The sequence below is a fragment of the Vanessa cardui genome, chromosome 8 (genome assembly GCF_905220365.1).
Source record: "Vanessa cardui chromosome 8, ilVanCard2.1, whole genome shotgun sequence".
NCBI lineage: Eukaryota > Metazoa > Arthropoda > Insecta > Lepidoptera > Nymphalidae > Vanessa > Vanessa cardui.
Genome location: NC_061130.1, coordinates 1,012,935 through 1,038,804, shown reverse-complemented (window position 1 = coordinate 1,038,804; position 25,870 = coordinate 1,012,935). Strand labels below are relative to the sequence as shown.

The 25,870-nt window shown below is 33.6% G+C and overlaps 1 protein-coding gene across 3 annotated transcripts in view; it reads left to right on the top strand.

The window, feature by feature from the left end:
• Window positions 1–25,870, top strand: part of LOC124531848 (chitooligosaccharidolytic beta-N-acetylglucosaminidase) — a 29,969-nt gene that overhangs the window by 1,250 nt on the left and 2,849 nt on the right. For 2 of the 3 annotated variants that reach the window (XM_047106400.1, XM_047106399.1), the window contains exons 2-14: window positions 2,779–2,843; window positions 11,392–11,528; window positions 12,394–12,524; window positions 13,302–13,407; window positions 16,742–16,905; window positions 20,788–20,896; window positions 21,192–21,313; window positions 21,450–21,584; window positions 22,324–22,429; window positions 22,871–23,046; window positions 23,828–23,926; window positions 24,367–24,487; window positions 25,350–25,442. In XM_047106400.1, coding sequence (XP_046962356.1) covers window positions 2,788–2,843; window positions 11,392–11,528; window positions 12,394–12,524; window positions 13,302–13,407; window positions 16,742–16,905; window positions 20,788–20,896; window positions 21,192–21,313; window positions 21,450–21,584; window positions 22,324–22,429; window positions 22,871–23,046; window positions 23,828–23,926; window positions 24,367–24,487; window positions 25,350–25,442 — 1,555 coding nt within the window. In that variant the 5' untranslated portion in view covers window positions 2,779–2,787. Of the gene's footprint in view, window positions 1–1,306; window positions 1,431–2,778; window positions 2,844–11,391; window positions 11,529–12,393; window positions 12,525–13,301; window positions 13,408–16,741; window positions 16,906–20,787; window positions 20,897–21,191; window positions 21,314–21,449; window positions 21,585–22,323; window positions 22,430–22,870; window positions 23,047–23,827; window positions 23,927–24,366; window positions 24,488–25,349; window positions 25,443–25,870 lie in introns of those variants that run through there. The other variant, XM_047106398.1, reaches the window with a different exon arrangement.

Here is a 25,870-nt window from a genome sequence, read left to right as displayed (position 1 = left end):
TTTTTTTCGGGTAAGGCATCAGCAATGTTGGTCAATTATTATTTAAGCTGCCAATTTTAACCAAACTAGTTGATGCGATTAATAAAAAAATATGCAATATAATTAAATAATATTTTTTTATGAGATTGATCAAATGACTTCAAGTTTAACGACTTTTATTTTCGTACCTGCCTTCTCTAAAATAAGAGAATCATAACGACCTGTTGGTGTTCAAACGAAGGAAATAAAACAAATTTGTTTAAAAAAATGTTAAACTAAGTAGTAAAAAACATAATCTTAAAATATAGCCAATAGCTACCACAGAGGCTTAAATACAAATAAAGAACTATGACTTTGACATTTTGAATTTTAAAGTATTCATTAAAGATTTCTGACTTTTTTGCATATCGAATGTCGGCGAAGTTGAGTTTTTCTGAATTAAGGTTTTGTAGATAAAATTAGATAAGTAAGATAGTATGGTATTGAACTATAGGTATAGCAGAGCTCCGGTAAATAAGGGGTCCTAAGAGGATAAATCCTTGGTCCAAGACTCGAATTCATTTACATAAATAACTTTTCTTATCTTTTATGTATCTAATAAAAACAAGATAAATGTTTTTGTCTTTGTGTTTCTTATTATTCAACTCGGGCGAAGCCGTGGACTATGGCTATATATATTATATTATTATTATTTAATTATAAGGGTAAGAATCATCGCCATAGACTTATTTTGTTGTTAAATAAAGATTGTTCATTTGCTTGAATATACACTCAGCAATGGCTGAATATGGAATTATATGGCTCAGGAGTCAGGATCCAAGGGCTCAGTATCGACCATGCAACATGCACCTTACTAGCTCTTTGATATCCCTATGTGATAGATACCATTAAACAAGATAAGTTATTTGCCAATAAAGTTATTGTCTAATTTATTTTTATAACATTCTGGTGATGATGATGATGCAACCGATAATGATGAAGGTTGTTATTATAGTAAAGAATACACAAAACTAACGTAAAATCTTTTTTTTTTTAATTTAACATTTTCTTTTTTTGCTTTAATAAAGTACCAAATACATATATTTATTTGCCGAATACTAAACGTGTACAAAAGTGCCTCATTGCCATGCTAAAATATTATTACCATTATATATAAACTTATTTTGTTTAGAAAACGATATTGATTCAAAGTCAAATATTTGTTGGAATATTTAACACCTAATGCTATGTGAGATATTTTATTTTTCATATGTAATATAAACATAAAAAGGTTTTATTATGATTATAGTTGAAAAACATCGTTTACTTTTTATTTAAAAAAAAGTAGTATGACCACAAAACTTGTTCCATCGAACGCAAATTAGGCGGGAAATTATTGATATATATTTTGTCCAACTCTTGTCACTGTGTCGGCATTCGTGACATCGAGTGGACGCAGGCGGAATTACGAGGTATGTAGCTATATAGTACGCACAACAAACGCTTCGTGAGTCATTACATGTATCGCTGCTAAAATGTGCTATATTGTTTAGAGTTTAAAGTGTATTTTTGTTTATTTTAAGCGTTTTACAATATATCTTAACCGGTTGTCAAGCATTTATTTACCGAACGTCAGTTACAAGAAAATGTTCTTAAATATATGATATTCATGGAATTCGCAAGTTATTTTTAAACGGATTAGCAATTTTTAAAGAATTGTACCGGTTACCCCTTTTTACCCGACAACTGCGAGGCCTAAAGGAGGGTTCAGTTGCTAATGTTTTTTTATAGGATTACTACTAACGGATGATATAATGTGATTAAATCAGGTCATAGACCTTGTTCTCGTGTATTTAACGATACAGTATAAGTTATATTTTTCTGATTTAAACAAAATTTACATAAAATATATATTTGATTTGAATACAAATATCCTGTTCATTATATTTTTTAAACATTTACGAGAAAGGTATTTATTTGAATTATATTGCTAAGATTGTCAAGCTTCTTTAATAATAATTAATGCCTATTTTATAATAATTATTTCGATTGTTTGTTTTTAAAATTGATGCTCTTACCTATTATAAGTGGCCAGTCCTAGACAAAAAAAACGCGCTATGTATAAGTTGACCAATAAAATTCCTGGACAAGGTCCTTAAAACGTAGTAATCGTGATTATGAAGTTATACTTTATATAAATAATTTCGAATTTATTTTTTGTTATGCATACTCGTATAACCATTAAAATATATTTTTATAATTATTTGGTGTACCCTGTGTATCTGGTCCCGAAAGAGTTCGTCTAATTCTTTTCATCGCTCTGACTGTAAATAAAAAGAAAACGGCGGGTTTTTGTTATCTGAAAAAAAAAGCCGTTAAATTAATTTGCATTAAGTAGGTATTCACTTGATACTAGTTAAGACTCTATAACATCTGTCATTCATACAAAATATTATGCCTATAATTCGTGGCTGTGTATAAATTGTATCTGCATGAAATCACAGACAATTAAAAAATATTTGTCGTTAAAATATACATATGCCGTACGATATGCTTTGAGTTTGGCTTTAGGTTCCTTTTTCAAATATTTGTATTTGGCGCTCTTTTAAACTGACTTTAAATTAGTTACGTAAGCCTTACCACAGCTACTATAAAATAAAGCTTTAAATTATAAAAGGAATCTCAGACGAGTCCCTTGGGAAATGGTTCCACATTTTTGGAGTTTAAAATACGAATATTTTATCTCAGATTTTTTTTTGTTATTGCAAATTTTCGTTGGCTCGTTCTATTTTTATTTAATAAAACATTTTATTGTTACAGGTTCACAAAATGTGGCGTCACAAATTATTTTTAAATATAATTTATTTATTTATAATACTCCAATGGTAAGTACGACTAAAGTTCTCTTAATTTTTTTTTAAATTTTGCACAATGTCAGTTTTAAGCGATTTTTTTTTATTAATTGCTTTTCTCCAGCAAATAGTTTTTATAAAAGAGTATTACTAGTAATACTAGTACTGTATCTTTTATTTATTATTATTATATATACAAGCGACCACTGAGTTATCTGAAGATTTGTGAAACTATAGATCCGATTGATTTTAAAAGCATAGTTATTTTCGTGTAGCCTTTGGATTTTTTGGAAATTTAAACTTCAAATGAAATGGGAGTTATAAATTGGTGTGAGTTTCATCCGCACGAAAGTTGGGAAGGCTTAGTAATTTATATATCACTCGTGATGTGTGAAAACTTATGATGATATGCTAGTTCGTTGCGTGTATATTTAAATGTTATATTTACTACTATGTTAATTATCACTTTCTGACATTTGACGACCGCAGGACTATTCTCTAACAAGACACTCGAATTTCATCGCAGAACACAAAATGTCTGAATGTGATATGTGTCATTGACTATAATAATTATAAAATTACCCTTCCCATTTATGTCAATATTATGATCCTCTACCCAAAGGTTGCCTGGAAGAGATCGCTGCTTAGCGATAAGGCCGCCTGTTGCACCTCATGCAACTTTTGTGTATCAAAAATGTTATTTTTAGTTTTAGGATAGGGTGAAATAAAGAATAAATAAATAAATAAAATTAATCGGATAGACTTATTAAAATTAAAACTGTCATATGAAGTGTTTTTTACAGAAATGCCACTTCTGTTTCGAGTTTTTTTACAGATAAGTAAAAATCTGCGACTTTTACGTCGTTATTATATTGCATACTGTTGAATTTCGAACTCGAATCGAGCTATACACATATATTTTGTTTTATAGTTACTATAATAGTAGACATTAGACAATCTGAATAATAATGTCACAATATTTTATATATGAAAATAATTTTCGCGAACGTCGAGAAAGATCTCTTGTGTGTTATCAATAACAGGTTTTGTCAGTCAGTAAATTTGGTTATGGGGTTATTGATAAGATAATGATCAAAACAATATCGGAAAACTCCGATGTTTATGCAAAATGATGAAATGTACGAGTCGAGATGGCCCAGTGGTTAGAACGCGTGCATCTTAACCGATGATTGCGGGTTCAAACCCAGGCAAGTACCGCTGATTCATGTGCTTAATTTGTCTTGAAGGAAGGAAAACATCGCGAGGAAACCTGCATGTGACAAATTTCATAGGAATTCTGCCACCAACCCGCATTGGAACAGCTTGGTGGAATATGTTCCAAACCCTCTCCTCAAAGGGAGAAGAGGCCTTTAGCCCAACAGTGGGAATTTACAGGCTGTTGTTGTATGAAATCGTCTAGTTTATAGATGGACGATAATACGCTATAGCACTTTCTTGTAGCCTATTGATGAAGAACTTTGTTGATTATCTGTTATCTAGAGTGCTTTATTATGTACCTACTAGTGTCTAAATTTAGCTCAGCCTCGTATTATATTCTGGTGATAAAATAGGCTGAATTTCTTTCAGATTTTATTATCTTTCGAAGTTATTTTTTGTTAGATCACTTTCAATCGTTGGCTTATTAAAATTAGTAAAGCAACAGCCTGCAAATTTCCCACTGCTGGGATAAGGCGTCCTCTTCCATTAAGGAGAGGGTTTGGAACATATTCAACCACGCTGTTCCAATGCGGTTTGGTGGAATACACATGTGGCAGAATTTCGATGAAATTAGACACATGCAGGTTTCCTCACGATGTTTTCCTTCACTGCCGAGCACGAGATGATTTATAAACACAAATTAAGCACATGTATATAGTGGTGCTTGCCTGGGTTTGAACCCGTAATCTCCAAAATCCCTCTGTAGAATAAATTACATACACATATCCATAATTATGCTTCTATGTTTTTTTATATACATATGTAACTCGTTGACGATCATTACTTTTCCGGATAAGCTTGATAATATTTTTTCAAACATTACAATTTAAATATAAATATTCTAAAAAAAAATTATGTATTTACTTGGAGTTATACGAGTCTTTATAAAACAAATTTATTGTCTCGGCTGGTTGATTTCTCGCCCAGGGGATCGGATGAAATGGAGAAATGCTGCTAGCATTCATTCGGACGGAATTTGTACAGTCGCTATTTTTCATTTCGATTTCTATGTACATATTTTAGTCATCAGTATTTATTTTCTCATCAGGATTATTTGAGTACGCGACCTCGCGCGTTTGTCATTTAACAAAAGTTATTGGTCAATACGGAGGTTTAATATATCTTATTAATTCTTTATTAGATACGTTTTGTGATATTAAGTCGTTGGAGGGAGGCATCCAGTGGATTAGTGGTATGGGCCAGGACTGCACGCACGTATTTACATATCTGCCACTAGTAGGCTAGTAGGCTATTCAATTTTTGCTGTCCCTACTTTTTTGCAACATTCATGATTTGTGTTTTATCGTCCTCATTACATCGGTTTTTTCCCGTTATTAGTATGATTATAAACTAGGTGATATTTCTGACATTTAGTAGATTATTTTTCCAATCCCCTATGTAGTTATGAGTATACGGATTACGGACATAATTTGTATACATATAAGTATAAACTTTTTTAAATTTTTGTAAGATATTAACAAATTTTGGCTAAATTAGCCTATTACTTAGCCTATTGGTAAATCTGCCACTGGCTGCGTGCGGTACTGGATAGTATTTGATCAGTAAAGCGTGACTTTATTATTGTTTTATAAATAATTCTAAAATAAAACAAGCCTAAGTTACTCCTTATTACATCGGTCATCTGCCAACGTTCCGTCATAATCGGTCCAGACAGATTATCCGGAACAAATAGAAATCAAATCTAGAACAGATAGACGAACTGATACAAATACAAATATTGAAAAATATTTTTTTGGTATATTTACCGTGTAGAAATGAAAATGCAATAAGTAAAAAGCTATTTATTTAATATTAGAAACTTCAATTTTATTATAAGTAGATTTATAAGGCATATACATATGTATTTAGCATGTAAATATTATGATGATCTCGTTTTCGTAAGATACGATACTATCGTCGATAGTGAGTCGAGATATCTCAGTTGATGTAATTTGTAGTTCTAAATAAAGACTGCGAATTTAAATCCAAACTAGCATCACTGTCTTCATCTATACATATAATAAAATGGAGTGTCTGTTTGTAATATTAAAATACGCCTTTATATACTGAATGTATATGTTTGTATACACGGTACATATACCAAAATAACATGTTTTTACAATTTTTGTCTGTCTGTCTGTTTGTTACGGCTAATCTCTGGAACGGCTGGACCAATTTGGACAGCAATTTTACTTGCAGATAACTGAAATAATAAAGAGTAACTTATGCTACAATAATATATTTTTTGTTAAATTCAAACGCGTAAAAGGTCGCAGGCACAGCTCGTAGAAAATATATTGCTTGCATATTAGGTATGTATGTCCAATAAGATTACGTCATATATATCAACCAACCCGCTATGAAACTCCGGTGGAATAAAGTTTAATAAACCTATTATAATAACTTTTGAGATGTTAATTTGTTAAGGACTCTATACATAACAAATGTTAATATATTTGTCATAGAATATCTGACGCTTTATATACTTCTTGATTATATGAAATCTACCGCAATCATTATTGAAATTTTCATCTGTCTTCTCTTATTACCAATTATTTTTTAACGATATCGAATCTAAAGTTCGCCATTATCTACCAAATAAATATTAAGGTAATCGATTAATAGCAATAATATAACAGAGGAAAAAATGTAAAGTTCGCTAGTTAGTTACTGGCAAAATAAAATTAAGCTACTCAGTTAAGGAACAGAGGGGAAAAGTTAGGTACTGAATAAGTGAACTGTTTTATTGTACGTAGCTGTAAATAATAATAATAAATAAAAAATATGAGACAACATCACATACATTACTCTGATCCCAATGTAAGTAGTTGAAGCACTTGTGTTATGGAAAATCAGAAGTAACGACGGTACCAAACACCCAGACCCAAGACAACATAGAAAACTAACGGTAATCTACATCGACTCGGCCGAAAATCGAACCCGGGACCTCAGAGTGGCGTACCCATGAAAACCGGTGTACATACCACTCGACCACGGAGGTCGTCAAGTGGTGGTCAAAATAAAAATTATATTTTATTCAAGTAGGTTTTTACAAGCACTTTTGAGTCTTCATTTAACAAGTATTTTAAGTGAAGCTACCACCGGTTCGGAAAGTTAGTTATTAACTACGTTTATTCTGAAATTGAAAGTGTACAATTTTTGTTCTGTCGTCCTCATTACCTCGGCATTTTCCCATTATTAGTATGATTATAAACTAGGTGATATTTCTGTCAGTTACTAGATTATTTTTCCCACCCGCTATGTAGTGACGAGTATACGGATTACGGACGTAATGTGTATACATATAATTATAAGGTTTTTTTTATTTCTGTAATAAAAAAAATATTTAGCATAAGGCTCCAGCCTACTTAGCCTACTGTTAAATCCGCCAGTTGTGTGTGTGACAAATGACAGCTAAGTTTGAAGTTAATACTGCCCAAACGGCGTTCTACTTTACTAATTTGTACTTAGTAGCCAACAGTTGGCCTTTATTTTGTTAAATTGTTTTTCAGCGTTAACAGTCTATTTCAACAAATTGGTACATAAATAATAATCGAAGGTTCCGAGTTTACTTCACATAGATTTTGTTACTGTTATTCAAATCAAATCAAAATAAACTTTATTCAAGTAGGCTTTTACAAGCACTTTTGAATCGTCATTTTAAAATTAAGTGAAGCTACGACCGGTTTGGAAAGCCGATTCTACCGAGAAGAACCGGCAAGAAACTCAGTAGTTATTCTTTTTTAAGATTTGAAAAATACAAAGTCATGTTAGTTAAATACAATTATTTAAATTAATATATCCTGCTTGGAAGTCAACAGGTATTAACTCCACGTTTTTTTATCAGCTATAAAATCTTGTATCGAATAAAATGCTTTTTTTACCAATGTATTTTTTACATACGATTTGAATTTACGAAACGGCAAAGTTAAAAATGTCTGCGGAATTTTAGTATAAAAACGGATTTCATTCGGTTCGCAAAAATACACTGTTACATATATGATCGGTGAAGGTTACATCGAATGTTTTTGAATATTTTATAGTACACACGCCATCAGTGTCGTGAGGAAGGCTACAGGAAAATAATGTAATCACGGATATCGACAGTCAGAGTAAGAAAACCTTCGTCAGTTTTCAAATTAATTGCTTTATCAAATCTTAAGCTCTTAGTACCTTTTGAATCTAAACATCAAATCATTGCGACGCAATATGTCATTCTCGATCGGTAAAGCAGTTTATCGCTGATACTGAGCACACGAAAATAGATCTTAAGGTGACGAACTATTTATTACCCCGACTGTACATGTGTATAAGAAAATATTATATGGATAATTGAAATTAATTATTATAATTGTAACCAGTCGCAATAACAGAATGATCAATAATAGTCAAATTCTACCATACAATATTAGCAAGGTTATATGCATTAAGAGTATAACTAAAATAGATACAAATACAAAACTACCAATAACACTTTTTACTAAACATTACTATACTCAACTCGTCATATTTTGTTCGCACCGGTGACATTATAAGAGACTTTGTATTTAAAACTTAAAAGATTTCGACCATTGTTATGTTAAATTACATAATAGCTATTATAGTACGACACAACTTAGATGTAGCATCAGCAAATTCGATAAAACCGATTACTATTTACACAACCAATAGAAATAGCTCCTTATTGCGCCATTCGACGCTATTTGTCGCTATAGATTCTCGCATCAGTTTAATCCGAGAAAGCAAAACGACGTCAAATTGACGAATATATTAGGTCATATGATATTACAGGTTATTACGTTTGTGAAAAGATCATATAATATATTGATAATTTAGGATAGCGTACTTAATTCGGATGTGATCGGTTTTACAAATTTTGCCGATGCTACATCTAAGTTGTGTCATACTATACGTTTACATAATTTTTCACATACGTCATTGGTCTAAATTATAAGCGTGTAAAATAGCAGAGTGCAGTTCGATCTTTTGATATGAAAGCATGAGATGAACTATAAATACAAATTAAGGTCATGTATTAGTCTAGTTTGAACCCGGGACGATAGAACGAAATCCACGTATTCACTGTGCTATATAAAAAGTAGTGAGAGTAAAAGTTGGTTGAACCGGCGACGTATGTAATATAAAATTCAACACAATCAAACCTTTTTAATTTATGCAGTCCCCTGCAGATAACATAGCTTTCTATTATGCGTATGCCGCACTCACCGCGCTAATATTCGTGCAAGACAAATTCGCCTTCGGTATAGGAAATGTCATGTAGTTTGTCGCGATGTCGCGTGGATTGCTAAAAAGGTCTAAAAAATTATCGAATATCGAAATGGAAATAAAACATGTGTCGAACTTATTGCCTCGTTCGAATGTCTGATTTAAGTCTTGCCCTTTACGTGCGAGAGCTTACTAACAGCCAAGCGAAGTGTCTTCAACTTTGCTCGAAGTACCGAAGTCTTAACGAAGATTTGGTTATAAATATAGCAATACTACGTATATTCGCGTTGCAATGTATGCGGGCTATATATTGCCAACTGGTTATCGTACTAAAGTAAAGGTTCTAAGTTCAAATCGGGTTGATATAAAGGTTTTGAGTTTTTCTGTCGTAGTTTTCTCATCTCAATCCAGTCTGGAAGTTAGAAGTGAGGCGAAGACATCAATAATTCGCGAGCGGAATTTATTTTTAAAGTATCAATGAAGCCAAGGTAAACCCTTATTCGTAGATTGTACCCAGGTAACTACAGATTCAAAGGCTATAGAATCTTATTGTCCGAGTATGGTTAAGGATGGGTTTTGTAAGAAATTGCTAAAATTTGGTACAGTACCAATATTTTTTTTAATTTATAATTCTTTATTAATAAAATACAAAAAAAAAGAATTAAAAAAAAAACAAAACTATAACAATATCTATTGGCAGTGGTGACAGGAGACGATGATCAGGTGACCCATTTCACTTTTAGCCTTCCTATGCCAAAAAGGCGATGCGATGATGCGGGCATATATTAAAAACGGTTCGAATTATTCAATTAACGATCAGTTAATCCTAATCGTCATTGGTCAAAATAAAGTCAGGATTTGTTGATAAGGATATAAGATTTAGCCGTCGGTTGTATCTAAAACGGCTTCACCGCCGAACGTATAATCCTCGGATTATGCCGAATAGAAATTAATACGGTTTCAATTAAAGCAGTACTAATTGCTAATACGAATCGATATTACTAAATGTATTACCTTATGGATATCTTATAATTTACGGATATAGAATGAGTCCCAGTTTTATGAATGTGGACGTTCGAATGGCAGGGAATGAAATCTAATGGCATTCTGATATTGTTTGTTTAACTTCGTATATATAAGCTGGCATTCGAAGAAGCATGAACAATGCACTGTACCGTCTATGCGCAAAACAAGGTTTATTGTGAAATAATCGGCCGTATATACTCTCGATTTAGAAGACATAGGTGTCTTATCTTAGCACTGTTTAGTACCTAAATGGTTCAAAGTCGTGACTATTAAAAGGATACTATGAATTAATAGCTTCTTAAACCTTGATTTCTGTGATTTCTTTGGAAGAGGAAGGAAGAAATGACAATTACGTCACAAAAAACGATTCTTATAAATTGACTTAATAAAAGAAAGATGTGCCTCCGAATTCATTAATGAACCGATATGGATATTCTTTTTGTTTGGGCATATTTATCGTTTGGTCCGTATCATTACACGTAAATCTAAAAAAAGATTCACACGGAACTGCTCCTATGACAAGAGGGACCAAACGTTATTGCGACCAATTGTAGAGGAAGCTATAACACCGTTCCTTGGTAGGGCACCACTACACTCTTTAAATCGAGCGAATACAAAGCCATGTTTTTGCATTTCTGACAAAACTTTTCCACATAATTCTGTCTAGAAGGAGAGTCGAGATGGCCCAGAGAGTCGAGATGGCCCAGTGGTTAGAACGCGTGCATCTTAACCGATGATTGCGGGTTCAAACCCAGCCAAGCACCGTTGATTCATATGCTTAGTTTGTCTTTATAATTCATCTCGTGCTCAGCGGTGAAGGAAAACATCGTGAGGAAACCTGCATGTGACAAATTTCATAGAAATTCTGCCACATGTGTATTCCACCAACCCGCATTGGAACAGCGTGGTGGAATATGTTCCAAACCTTCTCCTCAAAGGGAGAGGAGGCCTTTAGCCCAACAGTGGGAATTTACAGGCTGTTGTTGTTGTGTTTGTGGTTGTTCTGTCTAGAAGACCTTTTTTCCAAAAATCTCTCATAAGTAATGTTAATTGCTAGGTTATCTTTTTGTTTAAACGTATGTTTTACTACAATTTCTCTGTCTGTTGATAGTGTAAACACAGCGGAGGACCATCCAGCGTGGAACTGGACGTGCGAGGATGGCAAGTGCAGTAAAACAAAATACGACCCACAAGGCTCAGAGCCGGCGCTCTCACTTGAAGCCTGTAAATTGTTCTGCAACGAATATGGTATGTTGACGACGCCTTATTACCCTTTATAATTTATAAATATATAATCAGTCGCAGTCCTTTGTAAGAGTAGACCAAGATCCTCTACCATCGATTTTTAGTTTTCCATAATTCTTGCATTATTTTACAGCCGTCAAGGCTGTAAGTAGGCAAGAGGTCTGAATCACGTATATTTTAATAATGTATTTACCTGATAAAGTATTTCCCCGCTGTGCAACCCTGAGGTATTTAAAATACTATAAGATTATATTTTACCTGCTATCGTCGTTCGTTTTTGTTCATTAATAATATACTTAAACGCGTTGAATAATATACTTAAATTAAACTAGCTGTGCCCGCGACCTAGTAGGTATGTCTATCTTTGAATATAACAAAAAAAATATTATTGTAGCCTAAGTTACTCCCTATTATATCAGATATCTGTCAGTAAAAGTCCCGTCAAAATCGGTCCAGCAGTTCCAGAGATTAGCCGGAACAAACAGAGAGATAGACAGACAGAGCGAAAATAATTGTAAAAACTGTTATTTTGGTATATGTATCGTGCGTAAATACATGTGCATTGGGTAAAAAACGGGCTATTTACATATTACACACAGACACTCCTATTTTATTTTATGTATAGATTAGTTGATAAAAATGGTAAATATACAAATAATGTTTAAATTCTCATAACAGTTGTTTATCGGATGTTGAAAATCTCATAATTTTCGTAAAAAAATCTTTTAAAGACTTTTTTAGTCACACCTATTTTGTAACTTTTTCAATCTTTGTAAACATATTTTAAAGGTCATGGCAAAGAAACATTCGTCAGCCCTTAAAAGAAATCTTAGAACAGCAACCATTCATGATATTTGTTTTAATCTAGGTCTTTTGTGGCCGAGGCCCACGGGTAATACGGACCTGGGGCGATTCTTGTCCAAAATAAATATCAACAACATAGAAATACAAATTGAGAAGCGCGGAAGGTCAGACGACCTGATGAATGCAGCTGGTAAGGTGAGTTTTTATGAGCTCTAGGTATATCCAACTGCAGCTGATGAATACTTCATGAAATGTCAAATGCCTTTAAAGTTTTTTACGGTTAGGTAGATTTTTTGTAAGAGATAATATAATAGATAGATAGATAGATTTGATCGATGTTGATATAATGCATCTACAAGTAAAATATTTGTTTGTTGAAAATTGCTATTGATTTTGTTACATACAGGGCAGAATAGAACTAACTATACTATAGTTATTTATTACACGATTTTAGAGCCTCAACTATCCTTATTTTTTGGGGGAAAGTTCACTAATAAAAGCATTTCCAATGAAAATTGGCTTCAGGTAGGAGCTAGCTGTAAAAGTCTCCCAAAAATTTCATTGAAAATTAGAAAGACACCGCGTGTACTATTGTAACTATTAATTTGTACTATTTGTCTTTGGGGTAAGAGCTGAGATGGTCCAGTGGTTAGAACGCGTGCATCTTAACCGATGATTGCGGGTTCAAACCCAGGAAAACACCGCTGATTTATGTGCTTAGCGGTGAAGGAAAACATCGTGAGGAAACCTGTATGTGACATATTTCATAGAAATTCTGCCACATGTGTATTCCACCAATTAGCATTGGAACAGCGTGGTGGAATATGTTCCAACCCTTCTCCTCAAAGGGAGAGGAGGCCTTTGCCCAGCAGTGGGAATTTGCAGGCTGTTGTTGTTGTCTTTGGGGTGATATGATGGTAATGACGAGACAGACAAGATTTGCGGTGAATATTTATAATTGTATCGTTGCAGAGATTCAAGCAATTGGTCAACAAGGCGGTACCGAAAGGCGTTACTCCTAAAACAACAGGCAAATCCGTCTACGTGTATCTCGTCAATAAGAATCCTGACGTCACAGGTATGTTTTCTTTTTTTTTATCATCAATCATATAACATTATATTTAAAAAGATATTATCCTTTTTGTTTTAAATTAGTTGTTTTTATTGACAAATCATTTCATTATGTTGTGCGTATTGGATGTTTTATTGATATAATCGTTTTAAACGAAATGTTTCAATACATTAAATAACTAAACAAAAACAAAAAATAAATAATTTGTATGCTGCTGTCATGAATTAGAAGCAAATTGTTACTACACTTAAAGCATGTCGTGTCTACATAACCAAAAATATAATCATACCATATCTTTTTGACTGTCATTTTATTTTAGTAGACCTTTGAACATAAAATAAAATAAATAGTGCATTCCGAACGTGTATGGATCAACATTAAAATGGATTCTTCCACTGTCTTTAATATATTTATATAATTATACATATTTATTTAATTTATTTTACGCCAAGCCTAAAGGAATTATTTAATTAAAAACAATTTAAATAGTTACAATAACTTTTTTTGCTAACCGTACTTCACACGTAGTTTCCGCTAATTCAGGTGTAAAGTATATAAACTTGCGGATGTATTTTATATTGGCCTTCGTATTGTGAGACTATACCGCGTTAGTTTTACTTTGTGATATCTTAAGTCCCATTTAATGGTAGAAATTAAATACATTTTAAATTAATTTAAACCTGTGTTTAGGTACGCACTATCCATCATGAGAATTTGTTAAGCTAGGCGTGGCAGGGTTACTGTCAAATAATATATCAAAATAGAAAACAGTCTATCATAGAAATTGTCGTTTATAATTTCGGAATAGGCTATTTGACAATGCGAAAAATAAATTGTGAATTATTGTAACCAGTGTGTATTATGAGTATAAAAATGGTTATTTACTAACGACAGTTGAAAATAATACTTAATTATTTCAAAAATCCATAAATTTTTCAAACGTTTGTCACGTGACACAAAATGCTCCTGATTGGCCGGGCTTATGATGAAGTCATTTTCTTGTTAACTTTGCTTTTCTACTACATATATGTATCACAGATTAAAATACAGGAAAGTGACGTCACCGATCCCATTGCAGCGCCATATTGTCCAAGTAGCGTTTTTGCGCGCTATTTAAATATGTAATTTTTAATAGATATTTTTCGGTAAATATGTATTAGAAATACTTCTTCTAAATAATATAAAATGGATTTTAAAAACCAGTCAAATAGCCTATTACATGTCAAAACAATATGTTCTTAAAAAAAGTTAATGACATACTTAAAGTATTCATTGTCCAATCCTTATGACTGTTACTTTTGGTAAAGTTTAACTTATATTATGTTAGCAGAATATTGCGTGCTTATTACATGAAATTGATTTGCATAGACAATTTCTTGTTTTAATTTAATTGTAGAATCATATTATTAATGAATTACTACTTCTATTGTTAATCATATAATATAATAAAATAGAATTTCGTTTAATTATATATTGAGTTGTTATCGCTGCTTATCCTTTGAACAATCAGACGTATAGAACTCGAGACCAACCTTGAATTATTTTTATTCAGCACGCCTATTCATATATGAAAGCTTACATGCTATTTTAATCTTTAACAATAAAGATTTAAAGCATATTTTCATTTGACAATATCAACTATGCTATTAATAAATTTGCAATTTAGTTTTTAATACTATGAACGATGAACTTTACTATATCGTAAACATTTCTACCGTAACGAATGCTATGAATGCGTTTTTCCAAACTACTCAATCGATTTATTATTAAATTTTCTATAAAGAAAATGAAATCGAGTACTAGTACATTTAAGTAAGGTTATAAATGTAATATTACTTAGATAGTAACATAATAACTCGATTGTGTTACGACCTTTTCAATTGAATTGACTTTCACTCTTTTCAATATTACCAACATTCGTGTATTGGAACATTGGTTAAATCAATATAATACTTAGATTGGTAAATACAAGTACAAGGAGCTATTTTTACAAGGTTTACGAAGGAGAGAAACCGTTTCTACTGCCACTCAATAAATAATTAAACAAATATGTAATCATGAATTAAATTTCTTGTCATTGTAATCTTATGTGGGTATAAGACACGGCTTACTACAAGCCCTTGGCTTACTACAAGAGGCGCTTTGTTGTGCCGATTTCCTCTCCCTTTCTATAATTAAATCAAATCAACTTAATTCAAGTAAACTTCACAATGATGCGTTTTTGAATCGTCAACAATTAAATACTACCACCGTTTCGGAAAGCAGCCTTTACCGAGAAGAAAAAGCAAAAAAACTCGCATAGTTGCTCTTTTCATATAAACAGATTTACAATGTTGTTGCAAATGAGCAATTTACAGTAATTAGTGTCCTATGATGGAACCCGAGCCTGACTCTTTCTAAAAAGTACTCTTTTAATGAATAATATGATTTATTTATTAATTTAGTCTTAATATTTTTTTTCAATTTTGAGAATGGTAAATTGATTATATTTTCCGGTATTTTATTATATATGCGTATACCATTGCTTAAAAAGCCAATACTTAACAAGCGTAATGCTTGTGTTTTACATCCTCTCGCTTACCTTACCTACAAACAGCACAAAGCAGAATAATCAGAGATTTTGATAAAATGTGTTGCTCACGTAATAAGTGATTTAATTAGAATATTTATTGCTTGAATGAGGCGAGATGGTGCAGTGGTTAGAACGCGTGCATTCTAACCGATGATTGGGGGTTCAAACCCAGGCAATGCATGTGCTTAATTTGTGTTTATAATTCATCTCGTGCTCGGTGGTGAAGGAAAACATCGTGAAGAAACCTGCATGTGTCAAATTTCATAAAATTTCTGCCACATGTGTATTCCACCAACCCGAACCTGCTCCTCAAAGGAGAGGAAGCCTTGCCCAGCAGTGGGAATTTACAGGCTGTTGTTGTTGTTGTTTACTTGAATAAATCCTAATTAATATTATAAATGTGAAAAAGGATTCGTTAATATGTTACACTTAAGATTCTCAATTAATGATCTATCACGTTTGGAATTCAATAATGTCATTTTGAATACTCCTTGTCATCTCATATTAAATTGTTTAAATAATATATGAGACAAATAAAAAAAAAGAACCCGCTGAGTTTCTTTCCCCGGTTCTTCTCAGGTCAGGGTATTTTCTTTTCCGAACCGGTGGTACTGTTTCAATTGACCATCAATAAGAAAGTGTAATGCTTCTATATTGAATAAAGTTATTTGAGTTTGAGTTTGAGTTTCAGACGCGCTTACTTATGCCCATTTCATGGTTACCTAATGTATGATTTTTGTACAAACTTTTGATTTTTGTATTTCTTAGATTTCTCGTTGGATTTCGACGAGAGTTACGCTTTGCGAGTGTCGCCGGAGTCCAATGAGCGCATTAATGCCACGATCTTCGGAAACACTTTCTTCGGCATCCGCCACGGTATGGAGACGCTGTCGCAGCTGATAGTCTTCGACGATATTAGGAACCATCTATTGGTGAGATGTTTTTTCTTTTAATTACTTTAGAGGAACCTCTTAAGAGATATGTCGAAATCCGTGGTCGAGTAGTGTGTACACCGGTTTTCATGGGTGCGCCAATCCGAGGTCCGACTCGATCTAGAAAAATATCATTAGTTTTTCTATGTTGTCTTGGGTTTGGGTGTTAATGGTGCTGATACTTCTGATTTTCCATAACACAAGTGCTTTAGCTACTTTGGGATCAGAGTAATGTATGTGATGTCCAATATTTATTTATGAGCCATTTTTTCGTGACTATTGCACACAAAATGCTCTTATATTGGTCAGGATTGGAATCTATCAGCTCATCCTATGTTATATAATTGTACTAAGTAAAATCATAATAAGTTCATAATGTTGTCTTAAATTTTCGCGATTATTACACATTGAAATAAAACTAGTTATAACGGATTTCAATCGCGTATATTAATTATTTTGGACATCCCGACGTTTCGAGCACGTTACAGCGTTCGTGGTCACGGGTAGACTGAGGTGGCATTTGTCTATTTGAAGAACAAAAGAAATGTTATTTACAAACGTCGGGATGTCAAAAATAATTAATATACGCGATTCGAATCCGTTATAACTAGTTTTATTTAAATGCATAATAAGGTCTTCAGTTTGATTAGTAGATATTTCCCAAGCAGTTGGTATTGCTGAGTTCAATGAGATATTTATCCTCCTACTCGATGTCTTAATTTTATAGCTCTCTGACCTCTAGATGTCGCTATTGTAATGGAATACGACGTGTCATTTATTGGTGTTGCCATCTTATCCAATTAGCAACATAATTCATTTATTTTTTATATATAAGTAAGGAATGGTGTAGGTTGAATTTGGAGGCTCGCATAACCAAATGCTATTATCTGTATTGCTGTAATGTTTCTGATGTTGCAATTATGAAAAATAGTTTTCGATTACGATGTTCCACGCAGTTATTTCAAATTTTGAAATTTATCTATTTATTTGTTTTTGTTATTATTTATTGACATTAATCATAATCCTACATATTTCCACTAAATCGCATCCAATGAATTATGTACATATATAATTACAAATATTTACATTAAATAATGTTAGTTTTTTCTGATTTACTTTGCCTCTTTGTTATTCATTGCTTAAGATTAAGAATGACAATTAGATAATTAGACACGATTATTTTACAATTACATCCATTAAATGTAAACAAAAGGCATAATAACAATGAACAGAAAAATATATAAGGTTAGTGTATATTTAACGAAAAAAAAATACGTGATCTTCTTTAAGACCATTTTGATGTTCGTAGAACCGGTTTGCAATCAATGACTTTGCAATTTGCATAACACCCAAACAGCAAACACGGAGATGCTGTGACATTTTATTGTTATTGAAAATGACAAAAAATAATCAAATACAATGAACCTTATTATACACAGATCGGAGATTCTGTCTTGTTTGTAAATGTTTGCGAGGAAACCCGTTTCTTTATTATGGCAAGGTTACGGCACGGTCAATGAATTCAGCTCAATATTTGATTTTATATGTAGCACCTTTTTTATTTAATAACTAACTACTGCCCTCGACTTTAAATCGTAGATATCGGTTTTGTGACAGGATTGGGTATCTCGAAAGAAAATCAAAATAACCCATAAAGATACAAATTAAAATAAATAGAAGTAAAATTTCTTGGTGGTAGGGCTTTGTGCAAGCCCATCTGGGTAGGTACCACCCACTCATCAGTTATTCTACAGCCAAATAACAGTATTCAGTGTTGTTGTGTTCCGGTTTGAAGGGTGAGTGAGCCAGTGTAACTACAGGCACAAGGGACATAACATCTTAGTTCCCAAGGTTGGTGGCACATTGACGATGAAAGGAATAGTTAATGTTTCATACAGCGTCATTGTCTATGGGTGATGGTGACCACTTACCATCAGGTGGCCCATATGCTCGTCCGCCAACCTAATATAGGAACCTATATAAAAAAAAGATTCTGGTTGATTTTTTACATCTTGTGTCCCCAAATCTCTTACGGAACCCTATTTTTTCCAAAATAAAATGTATGCCTATAATACTAGTGGATAATGTAGCTCTCTAATTAAAAAAAAGATAGTTTTTAAATCGGTCCTGACAAAGTTTTCCTTTTTATAATATTAGTATACATAATAACACTGATTATTTACATGTCGTGATAGATTGTTAAAATTAAGATTGCTTTCATAAAAATAGTGGCCAACAGTTGGCTACTAAATACACTACTGAAGTAGTAAGTCATTTGGCAAGATTCAAGCATATCCATTACACATACCAAGACTTGGTTATATATATTGTTGGAATAAACAAGCAACATCAGCGTCAAGTCACACAAACTTCCCTTTAAAAAAAAAAGGCGGGAGATTCGTGGTTGACACATTGAGATCGCGAATTATTACGGTGTAATGTGATTATTGATGGTTATTTGTCTTGTTCTAAATGTTTTTGTTTTGTGGTAGATTGATTGTTATTTTAAATTAAAGATAATTGTTGTAGAGGTTAACCTACTTCCTACTTCTGGTTCTAAAAATATATATGTACCAAAACTTGTTTCGTTAGTAGTTATTTTGTACTATGTAGATAATTATATAATCGAAGAATAAAACCTTTATCTTAATCGAGTTTTGATCTCTTACTAATCAATTTGGAGATTTAATTAAAATCACATAAACAAAACTATAAACAAAGATGATTTTTTTATGGAATAGGTTGGCGGACGAGCATATGGGCCACCTGATGGTAAGTGGTCACCATCACCCATGGACAATGACGATGTAAGAAATATTAACTATTCCTTATATCGTCAATGCGCCAACCTTGGGGACTATGATGTTATGTCCCTTGTGCCTGTAGTCACGCTGGCTTACTTACCCTTCAAACCGGAACACAACAATACTGCGTACTGTTGTTTAGCGGTAGAATATCTGATGAGTGGGTGGTACCTACCCAGGCGGGCTTGCACAAAGCCCTACCACCAAGTAAAATCGGAAAAAAACACAGTCATTCTATACTATTTGAAATGGATATGTTTATTGCAAACAACGAATAACAATTATAAACTAAAGATTACGATTATTGTAGAGATATTACTGACGATTAATTAAATTCAATTTAGAAAGTATGGCATATTGAAAGAAATGAAATAAAGACAGGGTAAAGGGCATTTATAGGACGTTTTATGTTTAATTGGTGATAGAGCCTTATGTATGTCTTTTTGGGTTTGAAGAGTGAGCCTTTGCTACAGGTACAAGATTCCCAAGGTTATTGGAGCATTAATAATAATAATAAATATTGGACAACATCATATACATTACTCTGATCCCAATGTAAGTAGCTAAAGCACTTGTGTTATGGAAAATCAGAAGTAACGAGGGTACCACATAACACCCAGACCTTAGACAGCATAGAAAACTGATAAACTTTCTACATATCGGCCGGGAATCGAACCTGGGACCTCGGAGTGACGTACCCATGAAAACCGGTGTACACACCACTCGACTACAGAGGTCGTCAAAAGCATTGTTGATATTGCCAATGATTTAGAACCAATGTCTATGGGTAGAAGTGACCACGTACCATCAGATGGCCCATTTGCCAATCCGTCAACATATGTGCTGCAAAAAAATAAACAGAATATCCCTTTCGTACATGATAAGATTCCTATACGATAGCTTATGTATTTTACTTAGGATATTTTAAATTGGTTTCTAGTTTGAGTATTTTTCGATTTACAATGCGTTGATAGCTTTTTAAATTAAAAATCGATAAGAGAAATCTTACAGGAGTTGGAATTTATGTAATTAACAGATATTCTGTTATTAATAGGAAATTCTTTTTCGTGGTTTTTAGATGGCGAGAGATGTCACTATCGACGATAAGCCAGTCTACCCGTACAGAGGAATTCTATTAGATACCGCTAGAAATTACTACTCAGTGGAATCTATTAAAGCTACTATTGGTAAGACTTTTATGTTAGCATTTTTGGTGTCGGCGTTTTTCGTTTAGTCAATGTATACTGTATCAATAGTTGAGAGAAGTTTTGGCTTTTATATGTCATCATATTCAGCTTCAAAAAGCTACGTATAGCGTACTACGTATAGCTACGTATAAGCTACGATTCATGAATATTTTGGTGACCTACATGTTTTTTTTTAATAATTTTAGGAGTGTAGGACATTTTTGATTCTGACTTTTTCCCCCTTTCGATTTTCAAATGTCTCTTGAAAAATTTCACTTCCCAATTTTCATATCAGAGGCGATGGCCACCGTCAAGTTGAATACCTTCCACTGGCACATCACGGACAGTCAAAGCTTCCCGATGGTGTCGAGCAGGCGGCCCGAGTTGACGAAGTACGGCGCCTACAGCCCCTCCAAGGTCAGTGGATTTCGACCTTTTCGAGAAATCGATGACGTAAGCGTGACGTAAGCGTGACGCAGGTGCGGGGCGGGGGGGGGGGGGTTGGTCGTGTGGGCGGATAGTGTAGAGATGTGTATATGACGCTGGGTCGCAGGTGTACAGCGCGGCGGCGCTGCGCGAGGTGGTGCGCTTCGGGCGCGAGCGCGGCGTGCGCGTGCTGCCGGAGTTCGACGCGCCCGCGCACGTGGGCGAGGGCTGGCAGGACTCCGGCCTCACCGTCTGCTTCAAGGTCAGCACACACACACACACACACACGCATACACACTCTCACACACACACACACATACACACACACATACACGCATACACACTCTCACACACACACACACACGCATACACACACACATCTGTAATTTGTCACTTTGCGACCTTTTTGTGCTCAAGTTTACAATCATGAGGATGTTATACTAATGTTTAAACTTTATGTGACCGTTAAAATTTAAATCAATATTAATGAAAACAACTGAGTTTCTATCAAATATCTCGTAAATTATTGTCGTAAAGATAGTAACCGTATAATTAGAAAAATAATAAATATGTCTCAAAGTTCTTGATCAAGCTAAGAACTTCTTAGAGACACCTAAATGTTTTTGTCCTTTTTACTGAAACCTAACTCATATTTGACACAGAGGCAAATCTATAATAACAGCACGCTGTTCGTCTGCATTTTTAGTGACTTAAAAAACATCAAAAAATGGAAAAAAATCTACCATTGATTCGGATACGAGTAGATACACATGAAATATGAAAAAAAAACAAAATCAGTGATATTAATTATTTTTTTAAAAACCTAAATCAAAAGTCTTATAAAATTAACTCACAAACGTCATATACCAATTGGATAACTTTATCAATATCTAACAATATGTAGTAGGAATTAATGTTAGACATATGCCTCAAAAAATAACTTGAGATAAATGAGTTCTGGAAATGTAAGTAATGAAACGTAGAATCTTTACTAATTGCAGGCAGAACCTTGGGCGTCGTACTGTGTAGAGCCTCCGTGTGGACAACTGAACCCCACCAAGGAAGAGCTGTATAACTACTTAGAGGATATTTACAGGGATATGGCTGGTGAGATGTTTGGGTTTTTGGATTACGAACAAGAGAAACGATGAGACGAATGAATGACGAATTAGATCTTCTTCATAAAGATATAAATTAAGGGACAATTAAATGGAGCAGAGATGGCCCAGTGGTTAGAACGCTTGCATCTTAACCGATGATTGCGGGTTCAAACCCAGGCAAGCACTGCTGATTCATGTGCTTAATTTGTCTTTATAATTCATCTCGTGCTCGGTGGTGAAGGAAAACATCGTGAGGAAACCTGCACGTGACAAATTTCATAGAAATTCTGCCAAATTTGTATTCCACCAACCCGCATTGGAACAGCGTGGTGGAATATGTTCCAAACCTTCTCCTCAAAGGGAGAGGAGGCCTTTAGCCCAGCAGTGGGAATTTACAGGCTGTTGTTGTTGTTGGACAATTAAATCAAATATTTCTTTTAATTTTTAGAGGTGTTCGAGACAGACTTGTTCCACATGGGCGGGGACGAAGTGAGCGAGCGCTGCTGGAACTCCTCGCAGCAGATCCAGGACTTCATGTTGGAGAACAGATGGGGCCTGGACCGAGCCTCCTACCTCAAGCTCTGGAACTATTTCCAGACTAAAGCTCAAGACCGAGCTTACAGAGTGAGTTCATTAATACTTTCATTCAAAAATGTTTATTTTGATTATGGATAGAAGTTTACTTTGTATAAGGGCATTGCTTCAGTTAGTCTAGGTACCACCCACTAATCATACGTTCTATTACCAAAAATTAATACTTTGTATTGTTGTGTTCTGGTTTGAAGGGTGTAAGGGCCAGTGTTATTTATTTATTCGTACTAACTAAAAAGTAAAGTAAAAGTAAAGTAACAGCCTGTAAATTTCCCAATGTTAAGGCGTCGTCACTCATTAAGTAGAGGGTTTGGAACAAATCAAATCAAAATAAACTTTATTCAAGTAGGCTTTAAGAAGCACTTTTGAATCGTTATTTTACAATTAAGTGAAGATATCAAGTGTAAAGTAGATTCTACCGAGAAGAACCGGCTAGAAACTCAGTAGTTACTCTTTTTTATCATTTAAATTTATATTCCACCACTCTGCTCCAATGCGGATTTATGGAATGCACATGTGGTAGAATTTCGAAGAAAGTATCTAAACTAACTACTAATTTTCTGAGACAGCACAGAAAATTTTAAATCTTTAAGCAAATCGAATCGTTTCTATAATATTATTATAACCTTATAGATTCACTATTACGTATTACTTATTAGTAAGGAAGATATATGGAAAAACTGGAAATTTAATTTTGAATGACAAATACTATAAATGTTTAAAATAGTTTTAATTATACCTCTAATGATGATGTGAGTATGCAGAAACATTGTCATTGTACATTATTTATATGATGTGTTGTTTACATTTTCAGGCATTTGGAAAACGTCTGCCTCTGATCCTGTGGACCAGCACGTTGACGGAGTTCAGTCACGTCGAAAACTTCCTCAATAAGGATGACTATATCATTCAAGTAAGCCATCACTATTCATACTGACAAAGTTTCAAGGTCAAATAAGATTGTGACGCTGTTTTATATAAAGTGTATAAGTTAATTGTTTCTGACACAGTTTCACTTCTTGTTTAATGATTATTAGAAAAAACGTATTATACGTGAGATAGTCTATTTATAGACAAAGGTTGGGTAGCTCTATAGGGTTGTCCCATCGCTTTTAGGCTTTAAAGAGGCCATACTAAGATATAACCTAATAAGTTATTAATACAAAATATTCTACTCAAATTATACATAAGTGTTTTTTTTCACATTTTCATAATCTAGTAGTTACTCTAGCAGGAAGCCATCTTTCAGTTTCTTCCTATAAATATATTTTGTTGTGATTTTTTTTAAAATGTACCTTAAATACTATTTTCTTGTGTTGTTTTTAAAATGTGCCTTAATTTTTTTATTATCAGGTCTGGACGACAGGAGTTGACCCTCAAATAAAGGGTCTCCTCGAGAAAGGCTACCGTCTTATCATGTCGAACTACGACGCGCTGTACTTTGACTGCGGGTACGGAGCCTGGGTCGGAAGCGGTGAGTTCTACACAAGACTTCACAAATAAGAATATGCACAAGTTGGCACAGTTTATTGTGTATGTGTCATTCGTCATAATATTTTTTATTTCATTTCTTTTTTTTTAAATAAATATGAGACAACATCACATACATTACTCAGATCCCAATGTAAGTAGCTAAATCACTTGTGTTATGGAAAATCAGAAGCAACGAAGGTACCACAAACATCCAGACCCAAGACAACATAGAAAACTAATGATAACCTACATCGACTCGGCTGGGAATCGAACCCGGGACCTCGGAGTGGCGTACCCATGAAAACCGGTGTACACCTCCGTGGTCGAGTGGTGTGTACACCGGTTATACAATATTAATTTGACTGATTCTTTCATATTGTTGATGGTAGTCTCATTAATTTCATTCTTTAATACATTTTGAGCCATTAAATACCAGATCAGATAAAATTTTCTCTACACTTTTGTTGTTGTAGATAACTTGATCCCATCAAAAACATAAATGTAAAATGAGTTCTGTATTATGAAATATACCTTGGTTGTTGACTTCAACGACAAAAGAAGTGAGATCTAAATGGGTGCCAAGTTCCATTATCCTTTCTGAACTTCATTTAATGCTACATAAAATAACATTTCTCCTTATAACTTAGAATAATGTATTTTATATAATTTGACACGTTTATGTCAAACAGTTTTTGAGTTATGAAGGGGGCAAGAGTGGTTCCAAATGGTTCGTGTAAAATTAAACACGGTGCTACTCGCCAGTTCTGCTACCTGAACTTGGCTGACACGCTACCGCGTGTCTAGATTTGTTTTTAATAAATTGAAATAACTAAGAACTAAGAGAAAATGTAAACGGTTTTCAGGTAACAATTGGTGTTCGCCTTACATCGGCTGGCAGAAAGTTTACGAGAACAGTCCGATGCAAATGGCACAGGAGTACTCGAACCAAGTCTTGGGTAAGTCAGTCATCATCAAGGGATCAATTTTAGGACCTCTTCTATTTCTAGTGTATATGATTGACTTTCTATTTAAAAGCTATTATTGATATTATTTTGTTCGGTGACGATAGTTGATTAGTATTTAAATTTTAAAAAGGTTAAACCTTATTTTTTGAGATTCTTGTGGTTATTTTTGGAAGAATCTTCCTTCCGTTTCGATATTTAACATAATTCTGAAAAATGTCAATTCAAGTGACCCATTGATACGCGAAAATATCGATGCTCGATACTCTCCTGTCCTTAAACTTTGATCGCTTCCTCAATATAATATCTATGATGACACTTTGGTATTATCATATTGGTATGCAGAATAGCTAATAGGAAGTCTTAGGCTACTTAATTTAGATATAAAGTCTGTTGGACAATGCAATGTCATTCTGTCAGAT